Source organism: Penaeus chinensis, chromosome 19 (assembly GCF_019202785.1).
Source record: "Penaeus chinensis breed Huanghai No. 1 chromosome 19, ASM1920278v2, whole genome shotgun sequence".
In the NCBI taxonomy this organism is placed as follows: domain Eukaryota; kingdom Metazoa; phylum Arthropoda; class Malacostraca; order Decapoda; family Penaeidae; genus Penaeus; species Penaeus chinensis.
Genome location: NC_061837.1, coordinates 21,065,750 through 21,078,897, shown reverse-complemented (window position 1 = coordinate 21,078,897; position 13,148 = coordinate 21,065,750). Strand labels below are relative to the sequence as shown.

General features: G+C 39.8%; 1 protein-coding gene across 1 annotated transcript in view; it reads right to left on the bottom strand.

The window, feature by feature from the left end:
* Positions 1 to 1,364: 1,364 nt before the first annotated feature.
* Positions 1,365 to 13,148, bottom strand: part of LOC125034946 (adenylate kinase isoenzyme 1-like) — an 18,141-nt gene continuing 6,357 nt past the window's right edge. Inside the window, exons 3-6 of the mRNA XM_047626993.1 lie at positions 4,871 to 4,943; positions 3,992 to 4,155; positions 3,100 to 3,216; positions 1,365 to 2,391 (exon numbers count right to left, since the gene is read on the bottom strand). Coding sequence (XP_047482949.1) covers positions 2,137 to 2,391; positions 3,100 to 3,216; positions 3,992 to 4,155; positions 4,871 to 4,943 — 609 coding nt within the window. The 3' untranslated portion in view covers positions 1,365 to 2,136. The remainder of the gene's footprint in view (positions 2,392 to 3,099; positions 3,217 to 3,991; positions 4,156 to 4,870; positions 4,944 to 13,148) is intronic.

Sequence of the window (13,148 nt, the reverse complement as noted above, 5' to 3'; positions counted from 1 at the left end):
GTAAATATGTCTTCTAAAGTCATCCAAAATGTTTATATCTGTCCGGTCTGTTTAGTGTCTGTCCAGTGTCAAGTGTCTGTCAGTCTGTGGTCCTCGGTTTTTACGTTTTAATACCCAGCAAGTTATTTCATCCAGGCGTGACAGTTGGTCCACAGTCTAGTCTGTTAGTCAGAAGCCGTTTGTGATATGTCAGTCATCGATATCTGTCATATTTGAGCACCGTAAGTATATAGTCTCCCTAAGTCTTTATTTCTTTATATCATTTGACAACCTCAAGTATGTTTTCTTTAGTATTAGTATTAGTCTGGTTCACCTTTATGTATATTTGTTCAACGTTCAGTTAGTATCGAGTCTCTGGTCCACCCTCGTCATTCAGTCACGTTGGTTTGGCTTTCAGTAAGTCACGAGGTATATTTTTCCACTCAGTTTGGGTTTTATAATGTCTTCATTCAGTCGGGGATTCGGTTCTTTGTCTAATTTTGTTTTTGTGAGATAGAGAGGAGAGGCGATGGGTAGTTAATATGTCATATTTTTTTAGTTAGTCATAAGTAGTTTTTTTTTTATCAGTCATATTGTCTTCAGTCAAATCTGATTTTTTTAGTCAGTCAATATATTTTTAGATGGTCATAGGTCTAAAAAATGTACATCATTTATTCAGTCAGTCATAATCTATCAATAAGTTATCCTTTAAGTCAGTCAATCAGTCAAAGGTCACATCTCCAGTCAGTCAAAATTGCACCAGACGGGTCGTATTTGTTTTTGTTTTTTTTACTTCAAAATCTATGTCGTTTAGTCTTGCTTTTGAATTGTCCTTTGTCTCTTCGTTATTCCTCTTTAGTATATTGTCAGTCATAGTTTCGTCGACTAGTTAGTTTCCTCGGTCATTTGCAGTTCCTTAAGTCAGTCAGTCACACTTTCTTAATACGTCATACAACTTCATCAGTCACGCTTATATATATATATTTTTTATCGTCAGTCACACTTAATATTTATCGTCAGCTTCAGCATTTTTTATTGTCAGTCGCAGTTCTTCTCCTGGGCTTCTCATGTCAGCTGTTTGGTTGGCAGATTAGTCACTGGTTCCTTCGTAAAATCAGGAGTTCCTTCACCTTTATAAGTCAGTTCTTGTGCTATTCTAGTCCATTCCCCCGTCAGTCAGTTAGAGTAAGTCACTGTAAACTTCCCTTTGAGTCACAATTCCTCCTCCAGTCTAGTAAAGTACTATTTATAACCAGTAATCAGGGGTTTTGCATGGCCATACATAGTCATTTGTAACATTAAACTCGATAGCTTTTTTTATTACAATTCCCGGCGTCAAATGCATGTCAAGAGGGCTGTCAAGGGTGTCAGCGTCAGACAACAAGTCCAGAGTCACAGTTTATTCCGTAAGTCCGAAAGTATAAGTGGAATCGTCCTCTGTAATAAAGTCAGTATCCACCAAGAAAAATATGGCAATGACTAAAAAGCATGATAGTTGATGGCGATGATGACAGCAATAGAGAACTGACGTCGGCCGCCCAATATGGGCGCCGGCCGCTTCGGCGTTCGGTGTTCCTACTGACAAGGGCGCAGTCCATCACTGAACTAGATTAAAATAACCTCCTTGTGAGAGACACTTGTACGTCGGCGTATCCAAGAAGCTTTTCCCTTCACTCGTGATTTGTGGAATTAAGTGCATGATGAGCATTTGCCTAGCAGGTTGACAAGACACAGAATCGTGAAGTCTAGCTAACTGCGTGTGCCATACGACTTACTCTCCCGCTGAGAGAGTAGCAGGTCGCGAAGAGGAAGTGGTTTTAGTTCCCTCGAGTAAATGTCACGGTGTTCGGTCAGATGCGTAGACTGTATTGCTTTCTTCCGAAGTCACTCTTAAATTAATTTAATGCATAGTTCTGGAGGTTGTCGAGGAAGACATCATCGGGAGTTCGGAGCCTTGGAAGACCAGAGAAGAGCAGCACAGAAACAGACACGGAGAAAGAGCACGAGGAGACGTCAACAGGGAGGGGCGAGAGCCGCAAAGGGGGAAACCCAGGAGCCAGGCGAAGGATTAAAAGGGGAGGGGGAGGGAGAAGGAGAAGGAGAAGGAGGAGGAGGAGGTTGACGCGGGAGTGGGAGTGTGTTTCCGGGACCTCCTCCTCACTGGATGGTGCTGAGGGCCTTCTGCACCTCGGCGAACACCTCGTCAGGAGAGCCGAGGGCGACGATGGTGGCGCACTTGTCCTTGTAGTGCTGGATCACGGGCTCTGAGTGCTTGTGGAAGGTCGCCAGGCGCTTCTTGATGGTCTCCTCGTTGTCGTCGACGCGGCCGGAGGTCTTGGCGCGGTTCAGGAGGCGCTCCACCATCACCTCGTCGGGAACCTCGAAGTACAGGACCTTGGTGCAGGGCAGGATCTGGAACGAGGAGGAGAGGACTCAGGGTCACCGTCATCCAAGGGCGTCTTCCTCCCTAACAGGATGACGGGCGGGGGTAATCACACAATTATCATATTCCCCTCCAAAAATCTAGGGCCGTTACCCTTGAAAGTGGGCCGAGATCAATGAGAATGGAACCAGAAGAAGAAGAGGATAATGTTGTTGTAGAATCGGGTCTCGTTAACAGATTATTATTATAGTTATTATTATTATTTTAAATATGTTGTAATTATTACTACCAGTATCAATACCATTATGCTTATTGTCCTTATTATCAGCAACACTGGAGCATATTCGCACTTTTTTGTTAAGTATATCTAAAGTCATTTTTAAAACGAAAAATCTTATCCTAGAGAGAGCGAGAGCGAGAGAGAGAGAGAGAGAGAGAGAGAGAGAGAGAGAGAGAGAGAGAGAGAGAGAGAGAGAGAGAGAGAGAGAGAGAGAGATAGAGGGAGAGGGAGAAGGAGAGAGAGAGAGAGAGAGAGAGAGAGAGAGAGAGAGAGAGAGAGAGAGAGAGAGAGAGAGAGAGAGAGAGAGAGAGAGAGAGAGAGAGAGAGAGAGAAATTGAGAGAGAGAGAGAAATTGAGAGAGAGAAAGATAAAAAAATGAGAAAGTCAGAGCAAAGACAAATGCCGAGAAACAGAGACATACACACAGACAGGCATCCGAAGACACCGAGCAACTTACAGACTGCTCAAACTGAACGCCCTGGGCCTGTTCCCTCGGGTAGCCGTCGATCAGGAAGCCCTTGGAGGCGGAGACCTTCTGGAGCATGGCCTCGGCGATGAGGTCAAGCACGACCTCCTGTTGGGTAGCGAAAGGGTTAAGTGGAGGTTGAAAACAAGTAGGGTTTATTAAGTCATGACCTTTTTTGGCGGAATTGTGATGCTATCTTTAGATGTTTTTGATATATATATATGTATGTGTATATATATATATATATATTGTTAAAGAGTTTGTGCTATGTCAAGATTTCGCATTGAAATTTAAAAGAGTATATATATATAAAATATATAAAATATATAATCTAAATATCTAAAACAACTAGTTTTATAGAAAAAAAATATTGTGAATCCTTTCAACATACTGGCTGACATTTACATCCAATGTTTTGCCTTTTTTTCTTATAATACCTCTTCACATTTTGAAGAAAAAAAAACTACGTTGTAACGGACTTGTCATTTTCTTTAGTGAAAGTATTGTGATTATAATGACGAGAGAATAACGAATAAGTGAAGCCAAAGTTAATGATCCTGAATTGAATGTCTTCGTGTCAGGGAATAAATGTTGTGTATGTATGTACGTGTGTGTGTGTGTGTGTGTGTGTGTGTGTGTGTGTGTGTGTGTGTGTGTGTGTGTGTGTGTGTGTGTGTGTGTGTGTGTGTGTGTGTTTGGGTGTATGTCTGTGTGCGCGCGCGTAAGTCTGTGCGTGCGTACCTACGTACATATGTATATATACACACATTCATGTATATATGCATGTATGAAGAAAAAAAAGAGAAAAATATATATAATGCACTCAAACTCCACTCCCCCCCCCCAAAAAAAAAAAAAAAAAAAAAAAAAAAAACCTACGCACCAGCGGGACCAAGTCTCCCTTCTCCATGATCTCGTTGAGAGCCTTGCCGCGCTCTGACCCGGACTTGACCTCGTCCCTCAGCAGGTCACCGGAGGAAAGGTGGGTGTAGCCATACTGCGTGACGATCTTCTCGCACTGCGTTCCCTTGCCGCATCCTGGGCCGCCTGGGAGAGGGAGAGAGAGAGGGAGAGAGAGAAGGGACAGGTTAGGGCTGCTGGGATCTCGCGTTGGTGGGTCAGGGGCTTCTTTTTTTCTTTTTTCTTTTTTTTTGTCTTTTTTCATAGTTAATTTTGCCTTCTCAATTCTACCTCTTCTTTTACTTGTTTCTCCTTCATTTTTTTTTTATACTTCCTATTTTTCCGCCTCCTCCTCCTGCTCCCCTTCTTCCTCCTCCTCCTCCTCTTCCAATTCCTTCCCCCTTCCTCCTCCTCCTCCTGCTCCCCTTCTTCCTCCTACTCCTCCTCCTCTTCCTCTTCCTCCTCCTCCTCTTCCTCCTCCTCCTCCTCCTCCTCCTCCTCCTCCTCCTCCTCCTCTAAGACCATCACCTAATTCTCCTTTACCTCCTCTTCCTCCTCCCCCTTCCCCTTCCTCCTCCACCACCTCCACCTCCTCCTCCTCCGCCTCCACCTACACCTCCTTCACCACCTCCATCTCCACCTCCACCACCTCCACCTTCTCCCCCTTCCTCTTCCTCCACCAATATCACCTCCTCCACCTTCACCTCCACCTCCACCTCCACCTCCAGCACCTCCTCCTCCACCTCCTCCTCCACCACCTCCGCCTCCACCTCCTCCTCCTCCGCCTCCACCTACACCTCCTCCTCCACCTTCTCCACCTCCACCTCCACCTCCTCCTCCAGCACCTCCTCCTCGAACTCACCCAGAACAAAGATGACGGGCAGCTTAGCCTCCCTCAGGGGGGTCAGGTCCAGGGCTTTCCTCTCCACGGGAGCCTAAGGGGGGGGGGGGAGATAAAAGCAATATAAGTCATTGAGATTAAATAAATAAGTCAATCAATTTAATAAGATAGAAGATATGGAGAGAAAAGGAAAATAAAACAGTAGCGATGATCAAGATAAATATAAGTCTATAAATTTAATAAGATAGAAGATATGGAGAGAAAAGACAATAGTAATTATAAATAATTGTCTATAAGATATAAGATATAGGGAAAAGACAAAAGCAGTATAAATAATTGTGAGAAGTAAATATGGTTAATACATTTTTGAAATATGGTAAACAGTTCAATAAAGTTATAAAATATGGTAATTATTGATTAAATATTTCGTAATGATTCCAGTTATATTTCCGTTATAAACTTATGAAAAAAATGGAGAAAAAGGAATTAAGGAGAATGAGTGAGATACATTTGGCTTTTCGATAAAACGCCATCGTATTGGGGATTAAAAAAAAAAAAAAAAACGCTGTTACTATATGAACTGAAAACGAACGTAACATTTCGAAACGTCAAGGGTAAGAGAGAGAAAGAAAAGAAAAACAAAAGCGAAATTATTTTTGCTTCATTTCGAATCGTTTTTTTCTATTTATTTATGAATGTTACAGCGTTTATTTGTATGTACGTTCCAGTGTGCGTATTCCTCACAGCGGTGTTTGTTTTCATTCGTACGTCTTCTATAGATTCACCGGTGTCGAAAAAATGGTCATATTTCGATATTAACCACATTTGATCTGCAACTAAATCTGCAACATTCAAACTATTTCTCTCTCGAGCTTCCTTCAGTCTCTCTTTTACCCTCCCTTCCTCCTCTCTCTTTCCTTCCTTTTCTCCCTCTTTTCCCGTTTGTTTGTCGGCCTGTGTGTCTGTCTGTCTCTCCTGTTGTATCTCTTTCCTTTCTTGTCTGTCTGTATGTCTATCTCTCTCCTGTTATAACATTAAACTTAATTTCTGCTTAACTCTTTACTTCCTCAAACGCCATATTTTTCTTCTCTTTCGCCACAAAGCACCTAAAATACCCTATTTTCCTTAAAGATTTCCTCGGGTTTTAAAATACTCTCCCCCCCCCCCTTCAAAAAATAAAGGAAAAAAGTAAAAAGAAGACAAAAAAAACCTACTTACTAACCGGTAACCTCCCGCCTCTCTTAAAATATCCATTTTATTCCATTTCCTCGAACTTTAGACCCACTCCCCCCCTCCCCCCAACCGAAAGGAACAGCAGCCTCTCCAAGATCTTTTTTTTCTCCGCAAGATAATTAAAACTAAATTTACTTCATTTCCACGAGGTTTACAACTCTACTCCTCCCTCCCCCCTTCAACCATCCCCCCCCCCCCCACCGAAGGAACCGCAGCAAATAGATAAACAAATTCATCAAACAAACAAACAAACTAATCCCTCCTTTAAAAATCCTTCTTCCCCCCCTCTCAACCCCTCCCCGCTCCTCCCCCCCCCTCCCCCCCTCCCCCACTGAAGGAACCCAGCAGATAAATCGATAAATAACGAAATAAATACATAATAAAAAAAACTTAACCAACCGGTATATATCCCTCCCCATCTCCCTCCCCTTAAACATAACTTAATTCCATTTCCTCAAGCTTTACGAATACCTCCCTTTCCCCCCTTCCCCCTTCCCCCCCTCCACCACTCCCTCCTACCTGCTTCCTCCCCCTCTCCCCTTCCCCTCCCTCTCCCCTTCCTCCCCTCCCCCCCAATCTTGGGAACCGCAGCCTCCGCAAGATCTTTTCTCCCAAAAAGATTCTGCTACGTCTGCCAAGAGCCTCATCCCCTGGCAGAGGAAGGCTTGAGATGCTCGTCGGCAAAATCTCGTTGTATTCGGTTCCTCCTGCTGATGCTGCGGTTGACAATAATAACACACTTGGCAACTGCCTTTGTTCTTTAGCTAGGTTGCCGGGTGTTCTATATTTTTTTATTTATTTAGTTTTATTTCTTTTGTTTTTCTTTTTAATTTTATCTGATTAGTATTTTTTTTTAATCTTATCGGTTTTCCGTTTTTCTAGTGGGTGGAATTTCATGTGTTTTAATATTATTATTATTAACGAATTAGACCGTACTTGGTAACCGTTCTTTCGTTCTCTCGCTCGGTTGCCTGATTACCTTTTTTCGTTTTTATTTTTCAATGGGTTTAACCGACTCTATAGGGTTTATTATTATTATCAACTAATAATATCAAACTTGGCAACCGCATTATTACTTTTCTCTATTAGTGGCCTGGCAATGTTTTTTTTTTTTTTTTTTTCCCTCTTTTAATACTCTAATTTAACTAAGGATTTCTCGGCATTGTGTATGTTTTATTATTATGAGCGAAAAGGAAAATCAAATCGTTCTATCTTTAGCTGTTTCTTTCTCTGGATTCGTCAGTTTTATGAATATCTTATCATCATCATTAGCAAATTATTCCCTTTTTTAATTATGTCCGTTTTCATTGCAAAGATGATGGAATTAATATAATTAATTTTCAAAGTCACTGTAAAATCAAATTGAATATTTTTCGAGAAGTCTACTCACTTAAAGCGCGTTGATTTAATATATTTCATATACATCACAAACACGATATATATTCATCTACAACGTATTTGACAAAGAAAATATTCCACACATGCATTTATTTACAGAAAAAAAATATCTTACGACAAATCTTCATTATAAAAAAAGGTAATTAACCATCAACGGAAACTTCTTTTCAAACAAACGTAATAATAAAAAGGTTACCGTCACCCATTTATTTTCACGGACAAATAAAAACAAAAAAAAACAAAAAATCGAAATAGGTTTTCATGGTATGTCTAGCCTTCCCGAGTTTAAAAATAAAAGAAAAAGGAAAACGAAAGAAAAAAAAAAACTATTTCGTTACGTAACTAATGCTATTTAGGTCAGCGGGGAGATTCCTTTCATTCTTTTAAATATTTAGGATACTGAAGAGTCCCTTAAATATTATTGAAAAGACCCTTAAATATTACTAGAGATTCCCTTAAATATCAATGAAATGATCCTTAAATATTACTGAAAAGACCCTTAAATATTACTAGAGATTCCCTTAAATATTGCTGAAGATTTGCTTACATATTCCTGAAAAGACCCTTAAATATTTATAGAGATTCCCTTAAATATTAATTAACAGATCCTTAAATATTGCTGAAGAGTTCCTTAGATATTACAGAAAAGTCCCATAAACATTACTGAAGATTTCCTTAAATACTACTGAACATTTCCTTAGATATTACTGAAAAATCCCTTAAATATTACTGAAAGTTCCTGAAATATTACTGAAATAAACCCCTTAAATATTAATTACTCAAGATATGCATAAATATCATTGATCAGTACATGAGGGATTTTATCATAACTTAAATATTACGTTATTGCCTTGATATCGATGACTTTGTAGTGTTTAAATTATATTATTGGCGTGATATAATTACCCAGATAGTACTAGTATAGCGTAATTAACATAGTATGGTTGACCTTACAATATCAAAACACACGTAACACAATTAACTTAAATGACCTTATACAAACTCAATTGGAGATTCCTAATCTTCATCAAGATTATATTAATAATCTCATATCACTGATTCTGTATCATGAATAATTACTTACATAATTAACCTTACTTTATTAATCACCCTCCCCCCCCTTCCTAAAAAAAATCAATATCGACCCTTGCACCGCATATTCCTGACCTAATTACCATCACCATCTATCTAACCTCTTTGGACCTCCATGTACCCCCTGACCTTTGACCTCTGACCCCCCCCACCCCCTCCGATAAGCCCCGCCCATCCAAGTGTCCACCGTGATTCACAAACGTCCTGTATTGATCACAAGTGGGGGTTTGGGCCGCAACACTAGCGCAGGGTGTGTGGAGGGTGGGGGTGAAGGTGGGGTAGAGGAATGGGGTTTAAGTTTAAAGTTTAGTTTGATTCCATTTGTAGCAATGGATATTCTTGGTGTGACATAGTGTCTGTTTCATTTTGCTTCTAAACTCTCCCCTGTGTGCAAGGAATGGCCGGGGTTACCATCCACTGGCGGCGAGGGATTCGAACGCAGGTCAGCAAGATTGCTAGACGAGAACGCTACCGCTGCACCACACAGCACGGGGGGATGTGGGGTGGGAAAGTGGGGGGGTGCGGAGTAGGGTGGAGGGGGTGGAGGTGGGCGAGGGGATAGAGGTGGGGTAAAGGAATGGGGTGTGGGGGTGGGGAAATGGGTGTGTGTGTGGAGTAGGGTTAGGGGGGGTGGGGGTGGGGTAGAGGAATGGGAGTGGGGAAATGAGGGGGTGGGGAATAGGGTGGTGGGGGTGGGTGGGGGTAGTTATAAGGAGAAAAAAAAGACACGAGAGAACGCAGTGGTGATGAGAAAGGAGGATGAGTGAGAGTGAGAGAGACAGAGAGAGATAATGAGAGAGAAGGAGAGAATAGTGAGAGAGAAATAAATAATCTGAGAGTATGAATAGTATGAAAGCGCGGATTTTGATAAGTCCTAAACATAATAATAATAATAACAATAAAAAATAATGACAAATTAGCGGAGGAGTGAAGTAAATCGGAGAAATATCATAACTGAAACAAAATGAAAACAGAATATATATATATATATATATATATATATATATATATATATATATAAACGATATTACGAGATAAACAAGCTTTGGTAATATGCAAATTTATTAAATATTTAACTCGCTTTGTTTTTCACTTTTCGAGGGATATCATACCTAGACTGATGTTGCAATTATTTGAATGAGTTAAATGAATATAAAGAAATAATTGAGATATTGTTGAAACGAATATTAATACCAATAGTAGTAGCAGTAATAGTAATAATAACAATAACAATGGTACTACTTCTACTACTAATGATGATAATGATGATAGCTGCAGCAAAAGTAGCAGTTACAGTAGTAGAAATAATAACAGTAATAAAAATATTAATGATGATAATGATAATGATGATAATAATTACAGAAATAATAATAATAAAAACACTCATTATCATTACCATGTTGATGATAATAATTATATAGAATAAACAAACGAATAATTAGATTTAAAAAAAACGACCAATAATGATTAACTATAAAAAAAATAGCACCGAATAATTAACAAAAATAATTAACAACATAGCTAACAACAAAAAAACAGAACAAACACACACAGCCTCACCCACCCATCCACCCACGATCTCGATCATAATAACAAAAAAAAAAACAAAACAAAAAAACAAAAGCGACGTCTTAGAAATAGCCATCACGTGCCAGGCATTAGTAAGTGCACTCGGGGAGCCCGCAAGTGCCAACTCCGCCCCGAGAGAGTGCCAGGAAACAGTGCCACCTGAAGCTTGTCTGATGCTGCGGCCGAGATGCGGTCATGGTACCTTCTGGGTCTGTCTCCTGCCCCGTTTTCTGTGCGCGTTTTCTGTGGCTCTTTTGAGGGATCATTTTTTTTTTTTATAAACCTTTTGTTTTATTTTTGTTTTTGCTTGTTACTTATTTTTCGTATTGGTGTTATTATTAGTGTAATTATCATTTATATTATTGTCATTATTAATTTCATACTGTTATTATTATTATTATATGCATTACAATAGCAATAATAATGATAATGGTAATAATAATGATAATAATAATAATAATAGTAATGATAATAATAATAATTATTATCATTATAATAATAATAATAATACAAATATAATAATAATAATACAATAACGATAACAATACGAAGAAGAGAAAGGCGGGAGAGGAGGAGAAGGAAGAAAATGAATGAAAATAATAATAATAATAATAAGAAGAAAACTAACAACAACAAGAACAACAAGAGAAATAAATAAATAAAGATAATAATGGTAATGATGATAACGAAACAACTACAATTACAAACAAAGATCGTAATAATATCAATAATCAAGATGATGGCATTAATAATAAAAAATATTATCATCATGATTATCATTATTACGAAAGCAAGAGCAAAGGAGGAAGGGGGAGAAGGGGAACAAAAATAATAAATAAATAAATAAATAGATAAATAAATTATAATAACTCGAAATAAAGAGACGAACAAACAAACTAACAAATAAAAACACGGACAAAAGTTTACCTCATTTTTAAAAAAAAATATTTTTAAAATGTAAATTCTGAACATTATCAAAAAAAAGTAACTAGGCAGTATGAGTTTATGTTAGTGAAAGGTGATGATGATGGTGATGATGAAGATGAAGATGAGATGATGATGGTGGTGATGGTGATGGTAATGATGATGATGATGATGATGATGATGATGAAGATGATAATGAAAATGATGATGATGATAATTATGGTGGTGATGGTGATGGTGATGATGGTTTTGGTGGTGGTGATGATGATGAAGAAGATGAAGATGATGATGATGATGAACATGATGGTGGTGGTGATGATGATGAAATTACCTCTCTGTCTATCTATCTATCTATCAGTCCATTTTCCTCCCTATCAATTCATCTAACTCTCCATCTATCTATCTATCCATTTATCTATCAGCGCATCTACCTCCCTATCAACTCATCTACCTCTCATTCCATCCATTTATCTATCCATCCATCTATCTATCTATCCATCCATCTACCTATTTATCCATCTATCCATCCATCCATTTATCCATCTATCTACCTATTTATCCATCCATCCATCCATCTATCCATCAATCTATCTATCCATTTATCCATCCATCCATCCATCTATCTATCCTTCCATCTATCGTTCTGCTATCAAATTTCCTGCCAGTTTCTTTCTCGCTTCGTCCCCAAGAATTTCCAAGACTTCGACCAATGCAAAGAATTCTTACATTGGTTCCCGTGCCTGTGTGTGTTTTTTTTTCTTCTTATTTCTTCGTCTCTCAGTGTCGATAGATAGATAGATAGATAGGTAGGTAGGTAGATAGGTAGAGAGATAGATAGGTAGGTAGATATATAGATAAATAGGACAGATAGATAGAGATAGATGGGTAGGTAGATAGAGAGATAGAGAGATAGATAGATAAATAGATAGATAGATAGAGATAAATAGATAGACAGATAGTTAGATAAATAGATGGCTGGAGATAAATATATAGGCAGTTAGATAGATAGATAGATGATTTATATAGATATATATCTAAAAAAAATAGATAGAGAGATAGAGTTACATCAATATTAATAATTTGGGTAAGCTATATCACTTATTCTTTTCCTAACTCCATCATGTCAATTTTCTCCCCTATTTACCTTAAGGACATGTCAACCCCCCCCCCCCCCCCCCTCCGACCAATCGACAGTTCTCTTCGTCTCTTTATTGCTCTCTTTTTTTCTCCTTGTTCTCTCCTCTCTCCACCCTATTTACTTTTTTTCTTTGCTTCCCATTTTTATCTTTCTTAATTATCCTCCAGCTCTTTATCCCCCCTCCCCCCCCTTAGCTTCTCTTTGCTTCTCCTATTTCCCCTTTCCTTTAAATTATCCTTTCTTCCCTTTTTATCTTTATCTTTATATTCTCTTACCTCTATTCTCATTTTTCTTTTATTTTACCTCCCTTTCCCCTTTCCCTCATATATTTTACCTTCCTATTCCCTTCTCCTTCTCTTTGCCCCCCCCCCCCCTCCTCTTCCTTCTCTCTCATTCGCTATCTTTTGCCTTTCTGCTTCCCTCTCCCTTCATTTTACCTCGGCTCCCCCTTTCCCCTTACCCAACCCCCCTTCCAGAGCCTTTACCCTACACCCCCCTCCCTTGCCTTTTACTCTATCTATCCCTCCCCTTTCCCCTTACCCTATCTCCCCCTCCTCTGGTTTTTCCCTCCCCTTCCCCTGTTTTTTACCTTCCCTTCCCTTCCCCTGGTTTCTCCCTCCCCTCCCCTTCCCCTGGCTTTACCCTCCCCTCCCCTTCCCCTGGTTTTTCCCTCCCCTCCCCCCCATTCCCTTTACCCCAATCCCCTTCTCCTTCCCCTGGCTTTTCCCTCCCCCTCTTCCCCTTCCCTCACACCCACTTCCTTCCCCCCTAACGCCCCTTCCCTTTCACCCCCCCTTACCCCTTCCCCTTCCCCACCCCCCAAGGCAAGATGCACGAATACCAATCGCATCTGACTCGTGCCCAGAGCTACGTGCCCGCCGAGTGCCCCGCGTGCCGGCCGCCTGGCACGCGTGTTTGGCACTCTTCCCCTCTGCCCCCCCCCCC